The sequence below is a fragment of the Sminthopsis crassicaudata genome, chromosome 2, assembly GCF_048593235.1.
Source record: "Sminthopsis crassicaudata isolate SCR6 chromosome 2, ASM4859323v1, whole genome shotgun sequence".
Lineage (NCBI taxonomy): Eukaryota > Metazoa > Chordata > Mammalia > Dasyuromorphia > Dasyuridae > Sminthopsis > Sminthopsis crassicaudata.
Window position 1 is genome coordinate 292,817,167 of NC_133618.1, and position 20,197 is coordinate 292,837,363.

At 35.7% G+C, this 20,197-nt stretch overlaps 1 protein-coding gene across 1 annotated transcript in view; it reads left to right on the forward strand.

Moving 5' to 3' along the window:
* TTC7B (tetratricopeptide repeat domain 7B) overlaps positions 1-20,197 on the forward strand; it is a 314,975-nt gene that overhangs the window by 49,962 nt on the left and 244,816 nt on the right. Inside the window, 1 exon segment of the mRNA XM_074289731.1 lies at positions 16,823-16,953. Within this exon segment, the coding sequence (XP_074145832.1) occupies positions 16,823-16,953 (131 nt within the window).

Sequence of the window (20,197 nt, forward strand, 5' to 3'; positions counted from 1 at the left end):
TTAAAGAAATTTTAAAGAGAAGAATATTACAGGGCAGCATCAGCTGATCTAGAGCATCTGTTATAGAGCTAATGTATAATCACTAAGAAGTAACAGTCCTGAGTTGTACCAGTTCCATATTAGAACTTTGTGTGTATGTGAGTGATTTAAACTCTGCCCCTCCTATCCTGCATTTTCAATTTCCTTTGCTGTATAATTGTCTACATCCTACCTCATAATCATCAAGGTACTATCCTAGACCCTCTTTTCTCTCTACAGCTTAGTGATCATGGTGATTTCACCAGTTCCCATGGGTTCAGTTATCCCTTTTATTCAGCTTATTCAGAAATTTCCATTTCCAATTTTATTGTTTCTTCTGATTGCCAAGTTCCACATTTCCAGCTGCCTGCTAGACAGCTTCACCTGGATGTCCATTATCATATTTATATCTGTGTGTAGAAAGAAGAATAATTGCAAAATAAGATATGCATCTATTAAAGAATATGAAAACTAGCTGTTATTAGGGTAGAGAAGAAAGAGTAAAAGTGCCTCCCATTTTCTATCATTCCAAATAAACTCACCATAATCCCTCATGGGTATAAGTCCTTGGCCCAAATACATTTAATTGAGGTAATTCTTTTGAAGAAGTCTCCAAACTTTAAAACATACTGCTGATCACATTGTACTTGGACATATTGATGGATTTGAATTTTTAGTCTTTTTGTATGTAGTTGCTTCTTGGGTTATTGAAGCCTTAGCTCTGAACTTTGGAAAGAGAATGAATCTAATGCTCTTGCTACTGACAGTTTAGGGAATGTTTTTTAGCTTGAGGAACTCATCAGCCACCCACACAATTTTGCTCTCTGGGACTGTACTTAACCAAATGCTGGAAGTAATAAAAATAAGGCAAAGTGGTAGCTTGGAGTTTAGTTGGGAGAGGAATAGGGGTGAGAAGAAAGATTTCTGAACTGTTCCATAATATCTAGGTTTTCAAATCCCAGATTGGAAAGGAGAGGGTTGAGCCACATCAACAGAAGGACCCAAGAAATCCAGGTAGTTGTGTGTATCTCTTGTGGTATTTTTAGGGGATTATTGGCATAGGAATTTTCTTTGTAATTTCACTTGTTCTATAGTAGCCTATTGACATTTTTTAAGGGAGGGGGGACAATTTCATATTTGGAATAAGAATGACTTATTTTTTAAATTGGGGCATATAAATATGCAGAACTTTCACATGGTGCCTCAAGTTGTCAAAATAATCTGGGATCTCATTTATCCAGGAGCTGCTAGATGGTTCATTGTTTAGAGCAACAGGCTTAGAGGTTGAAGATTTGAGTTCAAGTCTGTCTTCAGGTATTAACCAGCTGTGTGATTCTGGGCAGGCCACTTAGCTTCTATTTATCTTAACTCTCTGGAGAAGGAGATGGCAACCACTTCAGTATCTTTGTCAAAAAAAACTCTGTGGATGGTATAGTCCATGGGGTCACAAGGAATTGGACACAACTGAATGACTGGACAACAACCACAACAAAGACAAATAAACCTGTAGAACTTTTACATGTTTCAACTTTTGTCAAGATGACTGGGGTTTTTGTCACAATGAAACAATGAAAGATGTAATTTTTTCTTGTCATTTGCATGATTCAAATGGTGCTGGCTGGATGAGAAGTCTCTTGAGAGAATTCAAGATTTAAAACATTCACTTGGATCAGGCTCAGAGAGGCTTAGCCAGTGTTGCTTTCTTATGTGTAAATTTGATTATCCCCAGTGCTTCCTAGCCCACAACAGCACTTCCATCCATTCTTATGCCCTGAAGTTTAAAGGAAGGGATTTAAGGAGCAGTGAGGTGATATAGTGGAGGAGGCTGGAGGCAGAAAGGTTCTTCTTCCTGAATTCAGTCTCACTTCAAACACTAACTGTGTCATCCTGGGCATATCTCTTAACTTTGCTTGCCTCAGTTTCCTCATTTGTAAAGTGGATTGGAGAAGGAAATGGTAAACCAGCCCATTGTTTTTTCCAAGAAAACCCCAAATAGGGTCATGAAGAGTCAGACATATCCGAAGAATAACAACAATTCTACAAAATAAAATCAGAGGCCTGAATTTTTTAAAAAAGTAATGTTTGGGGGCAGTAAGCTGGCACAATGAATAGAGTACTGGCTCTGGACTCAGAAGGACCTGAGTTCAAATTTGGCCTTGTAGATTTATCTGTATGACCCTGAGCAAGTCATTTAACCCTTATGGCTTCAAAAGAAAAATAAAAGGATTTCTTTACAGGTGAAGAGTCAGAAGTTCCATTTTGTACATTATATATCATTTGATTTAACTCTATCTTTTTATCAAGCAATACAGCTCAGTGTAGGAGAAGAAAATATGCTTGGTGTCACATAATAGGAGAGCTGGGACTGTTCTTGAGCTAGATGTAGCTCAAGGTTTCCTGACCCTTTTTGCTCTGATAACTGTTTGTATGGAGAGGGAACTAAGGTAGCCATTTTCTGTAACCTCATGAAACCCTTTTTGTCATACCTCCCCTGCCCTCGTTTTTCATCATCATAGCTGTCTCTTGTCTAAATATGGTTTGTTCGTATTATTGGAATCATTTTCTTCAGTCAGGAGACAAAGCAGAGATATTTTCTTTAGTATGCCATTTAAAGAAACCTTGAACCACCAATTATTTTACAAAATTTGAATTGGGAGGGACCATCTGGTCAATTGGTGCACAAAAGAAATCCCTATTGTAACACACCCACCAGGTGGTTTTCCAGCACCATTCTTTACTTGAAGACTTCTAAAGTGGGAGAGCCTCCACCCTGAGGCAGTTCTTCCTTCTTGGACCGAAACTGCCCTATAGCCTAAATTTGTCTTTCATGGTCCCTGGTGCAGACACATGCACTTACTATGCTGTAGGTACAGGGGATACCTATACCCAAGTGAGGTGATCCCTTCTCTGACCAAGTGCATATTCTGTGAAGCCCTGCCCTTGAGGAAGAAACTGATAAGGGGATGGACTGGCTTGGGAAGAGACTGCAGGCAAGAAGACCAGTGAGGAGGCTACTACCATAGTCTAGTAAGAGGTGACAGAGGCCTGCATGATATTGTTGACTGTGTGAGTGGAATGAAGGGAGTCGGTATGAGATATGTTGTGAACACAGAAGTATAAAAGTTGGTAGTAGATTGGTTATGTGGTATATGCCATATTTCAGTTAAAAAGCATCTAGTAAGCACCAACTATGTGCCAGCTGCTGGGTATGCAAATTCAGAGAATGAAGCAATTCCAACTTGCAAGGAGCTTCCACTGGAATGGGGCAGACAAGTCCACATTTTAATATATACAGCTAGATGGGCAATTTGGAAGTACCAAGCATCCTGGCCCAGGAGTCAGGGAAGAAGCAGTATCTGCTCTGGAATAAACATCAGATGAATGGAAAAGTAAAGGACAAATGTGAAGAGAGACAGCTTTGGAAGGGGTGCTCAGGTGGTTATGAGCACCTGACACCACCTGTCTGGAAATACCAGAGCTTTAGTCAGATGATCTCTTGTCATTCCCACTTGCTCCACCTGGAGAATTTAGTTTCTTCACACATCCACAGACTTTAGTGTTACATATAGTGATTCATTCAATGGTGATGTTGGTTTTGCAAAGATTTGCAAGGCAGCTGAAATGTTTTTTGCTTGTTTACTTTTTGTTTCTAGCTTCTTATATGACCATGGAAAAGTTTGTAATCTCTCTGGCTTAATTTTTCTGTTTTTAACATTGATGATTTAATGAAAAAGCAAACCCAAATCACATCTGACTGTATTAATATTTTAAATCATAATTCTCTACCTCTCAACCAAGAGTAGAGTTGTGTGGTTGATGTTCTGTTCTTTAGTTTAAGTTGCAATTTTAAATGATCCTCTGATATTTTATAATTTTTTATTTGGCTCTAAAGTTCTATGGTTATTTTCCTTCCCATCTCCTTCCATCCCAGTTTCTCTAAAAAGAATAAATAAAGATTTTATTTCAAAGTGAGTAGAGTAAGTCTACTGTGCATTAAGGGGCCTAGAGTATAGATTCCTAGTTGGGATACCATTTTAGGATGATTTTTTGTCATTGCAGTATTTTGCCAAGTTATAAGATATAAGATATAAGAATACTGCTTGGAGGCAACAGATGTGATAAGTTTGATTCTGGCTAATTACTTATTAAGTAAAATATTGGGCATATTTCTTTTTTTTATTTTTCCAAGTCAAAAAGCCTTTATTAAGTGCTTACAATGTGCCAGCCACTGTGTTTTATTGAATAGGGGTGAGTTGAAATGGCTTTTTTTCCCCCCTTTAAATAGTTTTTATTTACCAGATATATGCATGGGTAATTTTACAACATTGACAATTGCCAAATCTTTTGTTCTAATTCTCCCCCCCACCCCCCGATGGCAGGTTGACCAATACATGTTAAATATGTTAAAGTATAAATTAAATACAATATATGTATACACGTCCAAACAGTTGTTTTGCTGTACAAAAAGAATTGGATGATTCTAATAGTGTACAATTAGCCTGTGAAGGAAATAAAAAATGCAGGCAGACAAAAATGGAGGGATTGGGAATTCTATGCAGTGGTTCATAGTCATTTCCCAGAGTTCTTTCGCTGGGTGTAGCTGGTTCAGTTCATTACTGCTCTATTGGAACTGATTTGGTTCATATCATTGTTGAAAATGGCCACTTCCATCAGATTTGATCATCATACAGTATTGTTGTTGAAGTATACAAGGATCTCCTGGTTCTGCTCATTTCACTCAGCATCAGTTCATGTAAGTCCTTCCAGGCCTCTCTGAAATCTTCCTGCTGGTCATTCCTTACAGAACAATAATATTCTATAACATTCATCTACCACAATTTATTCAGCCATTCTCCAATTGAGGGGCATCCATGTAGTTTCCAGTTTCTGGTTACTACAAAGAGGGCTGTTGGACATATTTCTTAATGTTGTTAGGCCTTGGTTTTCTTATCTGTAAAAGGAAGTAATAATACTTAGAATGCCTACCATGTTAGGGGCATTGAGAAGAAATATGCTTTAATGTTCCAATTAAATCTTTGATCTCATCAGTGTGCCTTTTCAGTAGTACAGATTGAAATCCATATGTTCCATTTTTTTCCTTTGTAATTCTTATTCACATTCTCCCATAAATCCTTCAGAGAGGATCTTCCCACTGTGTTGGAAGAATTCTTCTAGTGCTGTTCAGGTTCCAGGGGCACCAGTGCAGCATTCAGGCCATCTGTTACCCATCTCTCTTACTGCATGACTAACCTATCTCCTCCAGTCACACATTTCTTTTTATGCCACTTTTTGCTTCTATGTTAGTAATATGCCACAATCTGCTTGTCCATCATAAGCTGCTGTGTAGCCTATTGCAGTTTTGATCTTTCAGAAATTGTGGTGGTGATCCATTATTCAGTTGTGTCATACCACTGAAAAAATAATCATTTTAAAAAGATGAATATTTATTGTCAGATGACAACTTGATATCATTGAAAAGGTTGTACATCTTGCCAAATGTAACCTACTTGCCCTGTTCCTATTAAAGTATGAACACAATTTATTGTTAACCATTGTTATTTCCTATTTATCTTGAATATGGCTTGCTTTGAATATATTTGTGTGTTATCTCTTCCCATTAGATTATAATATGCTCCTTAAGGGAAGGGACTAATTTTTTTGGTCTCTTTTTGTACTATATTGTATATGTATTGAGGAACAACTTTAATGGATTACTCCTCCAGCTATGTGTCATAGTCTGTTCTTTCGCTATTTTTTTCTTCCTGTGAATTAGTAAAATAGTTTTCTATTCAGCATAGAATCATCTGTAAATAGGACTGTTTAGGGGACCTTACCTTTACTAGAGAAATCCCTTTTATTTGGACTGTATTCATGACAGTCATTTTAAGAGGTAAGCACACAATCTAGTTTATGCCTTTTTTCTTTAATAAAATTGTCTTGGTTTCATCCATCAAAAACTTTTATATGATTTTAGTGTATGCATAAGATCCATATTGTTGAAGAAAAATATTTTAAGATTGTACTTTGCTTGAGTTAATGGTTTTTAGTAGGAGACAATATAGTGAGATTTTGTTTTCTTCACATGAGCCAGTTGGTTGATGGTGAAAATATAATTTACTCCAGAGAATCACTTGTAAACACATGCTTGTTCCTTGTCATATTTTCATCATAGTTAACTTTGATATGTGATTATTTTCATAAAAATTTTATAGAGACAGAAAGAAAAGCCTGTGAGTCAGTAGATATTAATGTCCTCTGAATTCCTTTTTTTTTTTTTTAGGTCATAGAACATCTATGATTTTTTTTTTCCTCCAGTCATTTGGAAACCTTCCTTTCTTTCAAAGAATTTCTTCAATCATTTCAGTAATGTCTGACTCTTTGCGATTTCATTTGAGGGATTTTCTTGGCTGAGATACTGGAGTGGTTTGCTGTTTTTTTTTTTTTTTTTTTTTCTCTTTCTCTTTTATTTTATAGTTGAGGAACTGAGGCAAATAGGGTTAATTGACTTGCCTAGGGTCACACAGGTGAGAATTGTCTGAGACCATATTTGACCATAAGTCCTCCTGACCCCAGGGCCAGTGCTCTCTCCACTGGGCCACATGGTCACCTTCATTAGAGGGCAATAATACTTCCAACTAAGCAAACAGATCTTCTGCCAAATACTAAGGAGCACTGTCTTCCAAGTAGTTGTGAGGGGGTGTGAAACTGTTCCCTTTTGAGCTGTAAAATTAACACTATGAAATTTTGTCCCCTTTGATTCCTGGCCTCCCAGATTTCATAGAGTCTGAGAGAGAGAGCCCAGCTTCCCAGACAAGTTAAACATCATTATTCAATTGGAAATCTTGGTTAAAAGTACTCCATTGTCTTTTGGGGATCCTGCTTCTTCAGGAAATTCCAGATTCTTGAAAAAAGATCCTGGTCTGATCAACTCAAACTGCCTTCCTTTCCCCCCTCCACCCCCACCCCTCCTGCCCCCTTGGCCAAGATCTGCTCATAAAATAGGTTTCTGCTCACTCATTCTTTGCAGAATGTCCAAAGTAACATGCTTTGCCTCTTTGGCATAACTGCCAGGACTCCTGCCCGCTATGAAGACATTCTCTTCTCAGTGCCAGCCTCCATTTCCCTAATAGGACTTTGCCACTAGGAAGTCAGTCTCCTAGCAAAGATGACTTCTCATCCAACAAGAAACTTCCCTTTTGGCCACTTAATATTTTGGGTTCGTGAATTCTTTTATGAAGCACCTGCTTCTCCAATCAAAAGGGGATTTCCACAACTTTCTGCCTTCCACTAGAACCTCATCACTTGGCCTTTCTGGTTTCCTTTAAGTTCCAATTAAAAATCCTATCTTTTAATGGAAACCTTTCCCAGTTCCTCTTAATTACATTGCTTTCCCTCTGTTATTTCCTATTTATTTTGAAGATGGCTTGCTTTGAATATATTTGTGTGTTGTTGCTTCCTGTCCCTTAAGGGAAGGGACTATTTTTTGGTCTCTTTTTATGTCTCCTCCATGCTTGGCACATAGTGGGCTCTTAATATTTATTGATAAATTGTAACAGTCCCCAGACTGTAATTCTTTGCACCCTTTTTTGCTCTTTCTTGACATGAGGTCTCCATCATTGGACAAGCAAAAATAAGTGTAAAATGCTAAATTTATGTCAGCAGTTATTGTTATGCAGCTTCAAACACTATATGATTTCATGGAGATTAAAAAAAAACTAGGGATAGTACCTTAGAACAGTGGTGTCAAATATGATGCCTACAGGTGTGTGTGTGTGTGTGTGTGTGTGTGTGTGTGTGTGTGTGCGCGCGCGCACGCATGTGTGTGTGTTTAGGCAGTCAGGATTAAATGATTTGTCTAGACTTGCTGCGTAGCTAGGAAGTATCGAGTTCAGGACAGGTTGCTTTCTCCAGTGTGCCACCTAGCCGCCCCAGCACAGCATTCTCCTCTTCCTTCTCCCTTCCGTTCTTCCCCTCTTGCTTGATAACATTTTATTGTACTTTTTCAAATTATATGTAGGATAGTTTTCAACACTCATTTTTATAAGATTTTTGAGTGCCAATTTTTGTCCCTTCTCCCTCCACATTCCTCCAAGGCAGCAAGTGGTCTGATGCAGGTTAGGCATATAAAATCATGTTAAACATTTCTGTATTAGTCATGCTATGCAAGAAAAATCAGGAGAAAAAAAGGAAAATCATGAAAAGAAAAAAACAAAAAATTTTTTTTAAGTGGACATAATGTGCTTCAATCTTTATTTAGTCTCCATCGTTCTTTCTCTGGATATGGATAGCATTTTCTATACCAATGCTATTGTAATTATGTTGGACCACTGTATTGCTGGGAAGAGCTAAGTCTATCGTAGTTGGTCATTACTATGTACAGTGTTCTCCTGATTCTGCTCACTTTACTCAACATCAGCATTGATAATAAATTTTTGATTTGTACACCTATTTTATGTACTAGGGGTTATGTAAAAATTTCTCAGGCAAAAAAGAGGTTGTGAAATATAGGATCAATTGATGTGACCTTTCTGGGGATCATTGATTCGATACTGTTTCATCAGTTACATATCCTGGTTCTACTTGTTTTCCATGGGTTCTAGGATATTTTTTAGTTGAGAAAGCAAAGTTGCCTTCAATCCCTAGATATATGCTTCCTGGTCTTTGAACATTGTAATTGTTGGAAGATGTAGAGCTTGAGGTCTGGCTGGACTTTGCCTTAATACACATAAGCTAATTAGCTCATAAAGGCTAAACATTCATGGCAAAAACATCAATGCAGGGTTGGACTTCCTATGCCCTTATCAACTCATGTGGGTACTCTCTGTGGCTGTAGAGAAGAGATTTTCCTTATGTAAGGCTAACTGATTTGAATCCATGACCTCGAACTATTACATTGACTAGCTCCAAGAAATAGCCTTATCTTATTACTACAGACTCTATTCATGCCTATTCTGTTTTTGCCCTTTTCTTTTTCCCCATAACATGACATATACAGGGGTCTCCTCTGGGAAAGGTAAAAGAATATGCTTTTTTTAAAAAAAATGTTTTTCCAAATGCATGTAAAAATTTTTAACATTCGTTTTTAAAAATTTTGAGTTCCAAATTCTTTTCCTCCTTCTTGTCCTCCACCCCATTGAGAAGACAAAATAATTTTTAAAAAATCAATTTTATTTTCAGTTCTGTTTTAAATTTTGTAAAAGGCACTAGAGCAACATGATAGATAAAAGATGAGCTAGAATTACATTTTATATTCATATTCATATTAAAGAAGTATTATTTTAATTGTCAATAATCATACTTGGATTCCATAACTATAAAATCAAATCTGTTTTCTATTTCCTTGTCTCCCGTCTATTACACATTCCCCTCCCTCTTCGTTTGGTCTTGATATTTTAGGAATGATAGAGAATATCTAAGTTTAGGAAAAAGACTATTTCAGAAGTAAAAAGCACAGAGCTGTCTTGATATAGAAGGGTTTTTTTTTAAACATAAAATTTTATTTTTCATATTTAGAAATGAGGTTCTCAGACTTCTTTAAGAAGTTTTTACATTTGAATTATGGTCATTTTAATCTAAGATAATGGTCTTGTCCTTTGCACCATGCTTCCTCCATTCACTAAGGTAGAGTCTCTGAAGACATTGTTGGAGGTTATCCCTTTTTCCTTTAACTAGTATTAAAAAAAAAAAAAAAGTCTACAGGTTCAAACCACAGGAAAGGGTGTGTGTGTATGTGTGTGTGTGTGTGTGTGTGTGTGTGTGTGTGTGTGTGTGTGTGTGTGTGTGTATGTTTTGGTGGTTAAAGAAAAACACAAAAAATCAGGTTCCAAAGAAGTCTACAAGACCTATGAGAGCTTTAATCCTTGAAGAAGACCAAATATAATTGAAGAATAGAACCAAAGTAATCCTTGCAGCATTATCAGCATCTTCTGACATTTTCCTTATGTTTTCTTCCATTATATAATGACTACATATTATCTATGCATAGATCAAATTTTGGTCCACACCTTTGATTGCAGATATGTTAATTATCACCAGGGGTCAGTGTGAGTCTGTTTTTTAATCAGTCAGGGCTTTTATTGGGTGCCTGTCCTTTGCAGAACTTGTACTAAGCACTGCCCATGATCCAGAAATCCTCTTGGCTTTGTTACAATTTGAAGTTTAACATTAGTCTATGAAGGTCACTGAGTTGATGGAATTGCAGTGGACTCTGGGGTCCAGCTTAGTGATGCCTCTGGAGGGGCATGAACTCCTCTGCCAAATACTATTCTTCCTGTACCCTGTTTTATTTGACTTTCCTGGCCCACCAGCCTCTAAAAGAGGTTACTTTGGGGATCTCCTTAGCATTCTGCTGAGAACCATTGGCGTTCCTTGGATGAATAATTATTTTCATTTAATGGAATTAAGCTAATTATCTGATTTACCTAAAGTTCAAGGTACAGAGCAGAAAAGGTGAATAACTTGTCTTCCTTATTAACTTTAAATTAGTGGATCTCCTATGGGAAAAATACCAGGGTAGAGATAGGAAAATCAGAGAATTGTGCATTTCACTTAACATTAATATTGCTTATGGGGATTCACTTTTAGGAGTTCTTTGCCACTTACTGGCTGTTATAGAGACCATTGTTTTGAACCTTTTACTGATGCTCTAATTTATTTATTCTCTATGACAACATTTTAAGAGATTCTCACAGGAATTAAGGGCTTTTAATATGTTAAGTCAGTCTTCACACAAATCATTTCTGGGGCCAATGAAATTCAGTAGAAGTAAAGAAAATGAACATAATGAAAAGAAAACTATAGTTGGAGTCTGGAGAATTGGGTTTGAATGCTGACGCTCATCACTTGCTAGCTGCATAACCTGGGAAGCTGGTTCATCTCTGAGCTTCAGTTTCTAATCTGTAGAATGGGAATAATATTACATGCACAAGTTAGACCAGATGATTATGGGATTATATTGGTGTGGAAGGACTTTTAAAGGCCATTTAGTCTAGGGAATCACTTTGTAAACTGTAAGATGTTTTGTCTATAGACAAAAATGCCTATTATGGCATTCATGGCCTTTAGCATAGTATCTCAGGGTTTCTAGCAAAATTAATTTTGTCCTTCTTGGAATATGCCTATGGTAGAAAGACAAGGAAATAAAAGGTGAAATAGCTCCAATTATTGCTCTCTGGCAGAGCCATTTCTTAGTTTATTGGGGTTTCTATTTCAAATCTCAATGTGATATGGTAGAAAGAGTATTAACTTAACCAGGTGATTTAGATTTAGTCTCATTTCTTCCACTGTCACTTGAGCAAGTCACTTCCTTCCAGAGTTTTTCAGAATTGAAAGATCATCTACTCTTCCTTGTTCCAGAATCATAGACTCTTTTTTTTTTTTTTTAACAGTTAACAAAAAGAGATTTATTTAATCATATCAAAGGAAATGTATTCCATAAGGATATTAAGAAAGTAAACCACACAGTTCCTTGGCCTCTGCACAGAATCATAGACTCTTAAAAAAGTTGGAAGGGACTTCTAAGGCCATCTATTTTGGGTTTCATGTAAGAAATAGAAAATTCCCATCAGATCCAAGATTCATACATTTGACTTTTGTTTTCTCACCTGTAAAATGAAGGATTCAGATTGACATTAGATTTCCTTCCCTTTTTGTGAAGAGGAACAACTTCTTATTTCCCCTAAAAGTCTTGCAATCATTTGGGGTAAGGAGTAGTATCTTGACAAAGTCCTATGGAGGATGGAGAGAAACATTTAGAGCAAAGATCCTGAATAGGAGAGAGGGTTTTATTTCTGACTTCACTCTTTCCTACTGAGAATTGTCTTAAAGAGAGCTGGATGTGGTGAGGCTGAACCATAAAGACTTTGTGGATGATTAAAAACCTCTGTGATTGACTCTAAATGAGGTTATCTCTAAGCATCATAGATTTAAGATGGATCACCCCATTTTTCCCAGGAAGAAACTATTGCTTAGAGGAGCTAAGAAAGGTATTTGTCCAAAGTGACATGGTAACTGGAATTAACACTTGAATCTATGCATTATGACTCCAAATCTCTATGCCATAGTCTCTTCCTTTCAGCTTTTAGATTCTGTGAATAGTGAGATGCTAGATACCATATTGCATATGGCCTCCCCTCTCAGGTTGCAACTCAGGCTTCCTGTTTATATTTAGATGCTGTAAGAAGAGAAAGAGGAGTTTTATTGCCACTGACCCACATTCACATTTAGACTGGTTTTGATGAGTTAAGTGATTGGCTTTCCTTTGATTCTATTTAAAGAGAAGCAGATACTCAGAAGAATTGAGCAGTAGATAGTAGAAGAGATTTGAATTAATCCTGTTTTAGCACTTAGAGGCCCTTTAGTTAGGTGGACAACTTGATTTCAGTAAGAAATCTGTGGCATCAGTAACCACAGTAGTCCTGGGAGGATCTGAAGAGCACTCAGATATGTGTAGTGTAGAAATTTCAAAGAATAGAGACATTTTACATGACATTCAATATCATTTGGACAGCACAGTGGATAGAATGCCAGGTCTAGAGTCAAGAAGATTCTAGAGTCAGGAAGACTTCTGTTCCTGAGTTCAAACCTGGCCTTAGACACTTCCTAGCTGTGTGACCCTGGACTACTCACATAAGTCTGTTTGCCTCAGTTTCGTCTTCTGTAAAATGATCTGGAGATGGAAATAGCAAAGCATTTTATTTTCTTTGCCAAAAATCCCTGCAAATGACATAATAAAGATTGAAAAAACCAATGATGACAATATGATTTAAAATGTGGGTTGAGGGATAGGAGAGATTTGAATACTGTGTTTTTAAGAAGTCCAAAGTTAGGCTTTTAATTCTTTAAGTTTCTTTTGAAAATAAATATGAAGCTCTGATGTTTGCTGTAGAGAAAGTGCTTGGTCCTGGGAGAAGATAAAAAGTTTAGGAAACCTCATTCAGCTTATGGTCTTTTGGGGGGAGAATGAGCCAAAAACAATAATCATTGAAAGAGAAGCTGCATTATAGGATAAAATAAAGCAGAGTTCCTTAGGAAGTTAGGAAGGATTTGTTGGAGGTCCTTCAAGTCAGGATGTGTTTTATTAGGTTAAATATTCTTTAGAATGGGCTTTAGAATGTTGGGACTAAGAACTAAGTTTTAATAGAATGAAGTCCTATCTCACACAGTGACAAATTTATGGACTTTATTGTCCATTTAGTTAGGCTAAGCTAAAAGTATATATAGGATCAAAACCAAATAATTGTAGAGATGGTGACTTTGTAATAGATTGCATAGAGATGGTAGTAGAATTCTTGGGCTGATGGTGACACACCCATTTTTAGGGAGGTGTATAGTGAGTGATGATCTGCAAAGGAGCCTGAGAAAGACCAGCCAGATAGGTATAAGGGGAGCGGTTCCACAGAAATCCAGGGAGGGGAGAGTGTTTGTAAAGGTCAAGTGTGCCAAAATGCGGCAGAATCAAGGGAAGGATAGAGAAAAAGCCGTGGCAGTCACTGTTGGCCTTGGCCAGATCATCTCTAGGTTGGGGATCATGTCAGAAGCTATGCTGCCAGGAGCTGAGAAGAGGGTGAGCACAGAGAGCCGAACAGTGGTCATGATCCTTGGGCTTCAGCAGCTTGCAGGACATCAGGACATTCACCCTGTTTTATGTTGTGGCCACTGCTGTTCCTGATGATCTTTTTAAGGCCTACAGACCTTGTTTATTCCAGTTTTTTCAGGAGTTGGAATGAAGCACTTGCTAACTTGAATTCATGAAAGATAGCTAGATGCTCTCTTACAGTCTCCTTATCAGTTAATCAACAGGTAATTTGTTAAGTCTATTATTTGTTAGATGCTAGGATAGGCATAGGAATTCGGAGACAAAAATGATTATTTATCTTTGTTGATCATAAGAGAACCTTAGTTAAGATAACATAAGATCAAACTGCTACTAGCTTCACTCACTTAAAACTGTATTAGTAAGGAGGCAGTTGATACAAAGGATTAATTAGTATAAAAAAATAAAAGACATATTCCTAAGGGTTTTCTTGATGGCACTTAATTACCACTTCCCACTTTATGATTTTTAATTGTCTTTTTCTTAGCTGAGGATATTGTTGATTATAGTCAGTCCTTCAGTCTGATAAGGAGTCTATTAGATTTTAGTGGAATTAGTTGGAATAACTTTGCCTCCCTGACAGTATTGATCCTCAGCATTTGAAAATGTAGAGATTTGGTCAGGAGAGAGCTTGTGACTTCCTTGTTAATCTGAAATGAAAATTCTCTGGGGCAGAGCCTAGTAAATTAGGTCTCTGCTTTTATTCTGAGTCTACCAGTAAATATATGTATATGTATATATATATATATATATATATATATATATATATATATATATATATATATATATATTTTTTTTTTTTTTTTTTTTTTTTTTCCCCCCCCTGAGGCTGGGGTTAAGTCACTTGCCCAGGAAGTGTTAAGTGTCTGAGGTCAAATTTGTACTCTGGTGCTCTATCCACTGAGCGACCCAGCTGCCCCTTCTACCAGTAAATCCAAGGGATTGATGATTGTAGTAATCCTTATACATTATGTTTGAATATAGCACTTTAAAAATTACAGCACTTCCACATAATTAGTGTGTTTGATCCTTGTAACAAATACTTTGGGGAGTAGTCTTGGCAAGGATTGTATGGATTTAACAGATGAGGAAATTGAGACTCACAAGAAATTACATAGTTTGTAAATTCATACAGTTGAATCAAGAGAAAATCAAGTCAGCAGATTTTACTGTTATGTGCTGGGCCATTTCCCAATTGATAAATGGTCAAAAAATATGAACTGGCAATTTTCAAATAGAGGAATCAGAACTATATGTAATCATATGAAAAAGTGTTCTAAATTGCTTTTGATTAGAAAAATGTAAATTAAAACAATGCTGAAATACCACCTCCTATGGCTCAGGTTGGCCAATATGAGAAAAAAAGGAAAGTGATAAATGTTGGAGAGGATGTGGGAAAATTGGAACACTAATGCATTTTTAGTAGAATTGTGAACTGATCCAAACATTCTGGAGAATGACTTATATTCTTATAAATTTGACTCAGTTGGATATATATTTGAGAAATGAGGCCTAAAACAAAGACATTTGCTGTAAAGATTGTTTCCCAGCTTTTTCTTTTCCTTCTAATCTTGGTTGCATTAATTTTGTTTGGTCAAAAGTTTTAAAATTTAATATAAAAAACAAGGATTGCACAACTATCTCAAAATGACATATATTCCACCATTAAAGAAGCTTCCCACTCCAGAAAATCTGGCCCATTAAGTTTCACAACTGAGATATTGAATTGATATGTTCTGACTCCAGATTGAAAGTTTTAACATTCTTTTAATCGTACCGCAGCAGCTGATTGTCCCCAAAGATTCCAGGTGTAGATAACATTAATTTATTAAATTATTGTTCATGCATGTCATATCTCTGACATTTCAAAAGACACATCATGTTTTGCATGAATTTCTTCAGGATATTCATTTTGGACGTTAATCATTGTATAGGACTTTAGTACCCTAAAAAAAATCTTTGGCCAAAAAGTTTGTTGGGTATGATGGCAGTGTTCAAGGTGACAACTTCTTTATTAAAAAAAAAAAATGGGCATGTTCAAATACTACATAATTTCTTGATGAAATCCAAGTTCATCTGGCTACTTTAATAGCCTTTTAATAATAGTAGTTAATAACTAAGATCATTTCCTTCTGCATCTGGTACTCTTATGAATCTCTTAGTTTTTTGCTTTTAGAATTGGCATAAATAGTTTAAAATACCGTTATTGAACTATTAGACAGCAAAGAGATTGGACAAAATTATTGCTCATTTTTTGTTATACTTAAATTGTTCTTAACTGAACTGCCCAAATTAGCTTGTTTCCTTATCTCTTTGTCATAAAAGTAAAGTTCATATATAAAACTAGTAATAATGCATTATTATTTATGAACCATTTTCTCCATAATAACCTAATGGGGAAGTTAGTCAAGGCATATTATTCCATGTTTCAGGTGAAGAATTCTAAATTCATTGAGTTAAAAATGATTTTCTATCCATTTGTTGACTCATCAGTTAATTTGTGTAGATTATATATTTATTAACATTTGTATGTATTTTGGATGTATGTATATAAATGTTGTTTTCGCTAGGTATGTTATAAGTCCTCGGGTCTAGAAGAATTCACTTTGTTTTTTATAGCTCCAGAATTTAAAAATGACAGCATTTGTTGCATAAGGAGATCTTAATAAATGCTTAGTGATTGATTGAGTAATTGAAGATTTGAGATGTTAGAGTTATCCTTCTGGTGGTAATTCTTTTGAGTTCTGTTTTATATATCTGAAATATTTTGGGATTTATCTAGACAATATTTTTAAGCATTTAGAGTTGTGGTCATTTCTGTTTTATTTGCAATACACTGCTCTTTTCTTATTCTTATATCTGAGTGGTATCTTCATAAATTAATCCATTCATACAGTTATCAATCTGTTTTTTGAAGGTGTTGATTTCACCACATGGAAATGTGGCTTATTAAGATACTTTCTCTATACAGTTTGTGAAATTTTTCTCCTTTAAAAAACAACATCAACAACAACAAAAAATAAAACAAAGCTTGTTTCTTGTTTTCCTTTCACCAAACCTTACTTAGGTGGGATCTTCAGTAAGAGAGCTCTTCCTCTGACTGCTCATGAGACAAGGGACCCTGAGTTTTCCTACTGTCTGGGACATCATTACTGATAAGTCTTTCATAGACAACATCTTGATTCAATTTTGTGACTTTCTTCATTTCAGGTCTTTGTTTAGAGAAGTTGCCAATTTCCTCGTCTGCTAGTAATCTTCATGTAGATCGGGAGCAAGATATCATTACCTGCTATGAGAAGGCAGGGGACATTGCTCTCCTTTACCTCCAGGAGATTGAAAGGGTGAGTGAAAATGATTTGTCCATTTGGCATGAACTTTCTATGCTCAGGTTAAAGAGGAGGAGAATCTAAGCAAACATTTATTAATGTATTATTAATGTATTAATGTATTTATTAATGTATTATTAACTGTATTTTACTGTTCTGTCCTTTATTCTTCTACCTGTAAAACAATGACATGGGTACCTATGGAAATAGTGCTGGACATAAAATCAGAATAAGGCCTTGATATTGGTTGTGATTCAGCTTGTTAGTAGCTGTGTGACATTTGGAAATCACTTAATCTCTTAGATCTTCATTCCTCTCATCTGCAAAATTGTAGTGTTGTCTAAGTACAGGGGTTCTTCATGGGTCTGTGAACTTGTCTTTTTAAAATTGTTTTTCAGTATAATGAGTTTTCTTTAAAAACATGATTCTGGGGGGCAGCTAGGTGGCACAGCCTTGAATTCAGGAGGACCCGAGTTCATATTTGGTCTCAGACACTTAACACTTATTAGCCGTGTGACCCTGGGCAAGTCACTTAACCCCAGCCTATCTATCTATCTGTCTGTCTGTCTATCTATCTATATATGTAAATAAAAATAAAATGATAATAAAAATAAAAACATGATTCTGAGAAGGAGCAGGTACAGAATGCATCAGATAAATCACAAAACTTAAGTTTTATGAAAGTCAGAAGTTCCCTTGGAAGAATGAGGATTGTTCTTGATTTACAGTTTTTAAAGTGTGACTTTTATTGTCATTCTCAATGCATCAGGGTCTTCATTTATATAAGGGGAATAACCTAATTATTTCAACTTAATACTGCAAGCATATAACCAGTATCTGCTATGGATTAAAAATTACGAGGTAGGTACTGGGGAGAGAAAGGCAAAAATAAAGCTTGACTTCATTGGACTGTGTTGACATTAATGCAAGTTGTTTTTAAGAGTCCTGATATGAAAGTTTGTATTAGTCTGGTTATTTAGATATTTAGATATTTAGAAGTGATCTCTTAAAGAGAAGAAAAGATTTCTTTAAATAAATGCTGCATTTTTCTCTACTATTAAATCTAATAAATCAAATTAGGTAGATTAGGTAGTACAGAATTTATTATGACATATTTATGACTTTGATTAATATATGCTCAGAAGTGACATTATGTCAAAAGTAAATAGTTGTCACTTCTGAAAGAAATTTCTGCTTGTATATTTCTATTAATAAAGATGATTTAAAATTTACATATCTTCTCATGGATCTTGCTTTTAGCAGATGACATCATCCTGTCTTTGTCTTCTATGAATATCAGTTAATAAGTCAGTTATGACTTTCTTCAGCATGATTTGAACCAGATATATAGAAGTTTTGATTTCTGCTCATAGTTTTTTTTTTTTTTTTTTTTTTACTCTCTATTTTGGGTGTGGGGGGAAGTTAATATTTATTTGTAATATTTTTGGTGTCTCTTGTCTGGAGAATAAACAGCAGGTACAAATTATTGCAGTATCCAGGAAAAAGAGTTCCCAATAGGTAACTGATCTGAAGATCTTCCCTCTATTTGATACTTATTATGTGTCCATTTGACATTTATCTCAGAACAGAAGTTCTTAACCTTTTTTTTTTTTTTTTTTTTTGTGTGTGTGTGTGTGTAATGGTTCCCTTTGACAATGTATAATAGCCAATTCTTTTTCAGAATGGTGTTTTTTCTTTGCAAACAATTAAATATATAGGGTTATAAAGGAAATTGATTATATTTAAGTTTAGTTATCAAAACATCAAAACAAGCAAGTGCACTAATAGCATGTACAGCATACTCTTCTTCCCCTCTCTTAAGAATTTTTCTTCCCTTTAGTCCAACAATCAGGTGTCTTTAGATGAAACAAATGAAACCCTGAGAGATTGTCACTTCTCTGGTAAGGGTCAGGTAGCATGACTAGAAGCACAGAAGACAGGGTAATGCCAAGTGAACCAGCTATATTAAAATATAAACTATAAATTAAAAGACAAACTATAAATTCACAGATCTCGGGGGAAAAAACTTGTGCCTTATGGTAAAATATACTGGAGAATTTAGAAGTTGTTTTACATGTAAGGTCACCTTGTAATCTGAGTTCAGAATCAAGAGATTATATAAAAAGGTCTCAAAGGACTGAGTGACCATTGAAGGCCCATTTATCATCTTGGTGTTTTAGTGTGTATGAAGATTAGAGTGTGAAGAAAAGAACTGATGGCATCTGAATAAAGACCAAAGCATACAATTTTTCTTTTCTTCCTTCCTTTTTCCTTTCTTCTCTTTCGCTCTTATATCCTTTTCCCCTTTCTTTTTTTCTCCCTTTCTCTCTCTCTTCTTCTCCCCACCTCTCTTTCTTGCCACTACTATGACAATTTTCTTCCTACTAAACTTTTCCCTACTCATTATAATTAAAAAAAAAAAAAAAACAGAAAACACAGTCAAGCAAAATATATTGGTTTTGTCGTTACTTTGAATCCATTACCTCTCTCTCAGGAGCTATGTAACATTCTTAACCTTTGGTCCTTTGTAGTCCTTTTTGATCAGAGTTCTTTAGTTTTATAGAGTTATAGAGTGTTGTAGTCAGTGAATAAATTGTTTTCTAATTTTGCTCACTTTACTCTGCATTAATTTGTAAAAATGATCTCAGGTTTCACTATATCCATCTCTTTCATCATTTCTCACAGTATAGTAAATATCCCATTATATTTGTATATCATACTTTGTCAGCTATTCCCTTATTGATGGGGCTTTATGATCTAAACTTTTTTTTCTCACAAAAATATTAGGTAATACAAGTATTGTAAATTCACATTTTGTAGATGAAGAGGCTGAGAAAGTTAAGTGATTTGCTTACAATCACACCACTCATAAGTCATGTTATTAGCAGAGCTGGGGCTTAAAACCAGAAATTTTGGTTCAAAGTCCAGGGCACCTTCTATAACATTTAGCTGCCTGTTTTTAAGACTTCAGGATATCTGTTATATTTTGGATTTGATCAATAATGGGAATTTTGGAAAGCTCCATTACTTGTCTCCAAAAAGTGAGTTCTTTCTTAATAGAGGTATTCAAATAGAGACTGGATAACTGTCTACTATAGGGTAGCTAGGGGATACAATGGACAGTGCCCTGGAGTCAGAAAGGCTCCTTCCTGAGTTTAATCTGGTCTCAAACATTTTATACCTGTGTGACTACAGGGAAGTCACTTAGCCCTATTTGCTTCAGTTTCCTCATCTGAAAAATGAGCAGGGAAGAAAATGG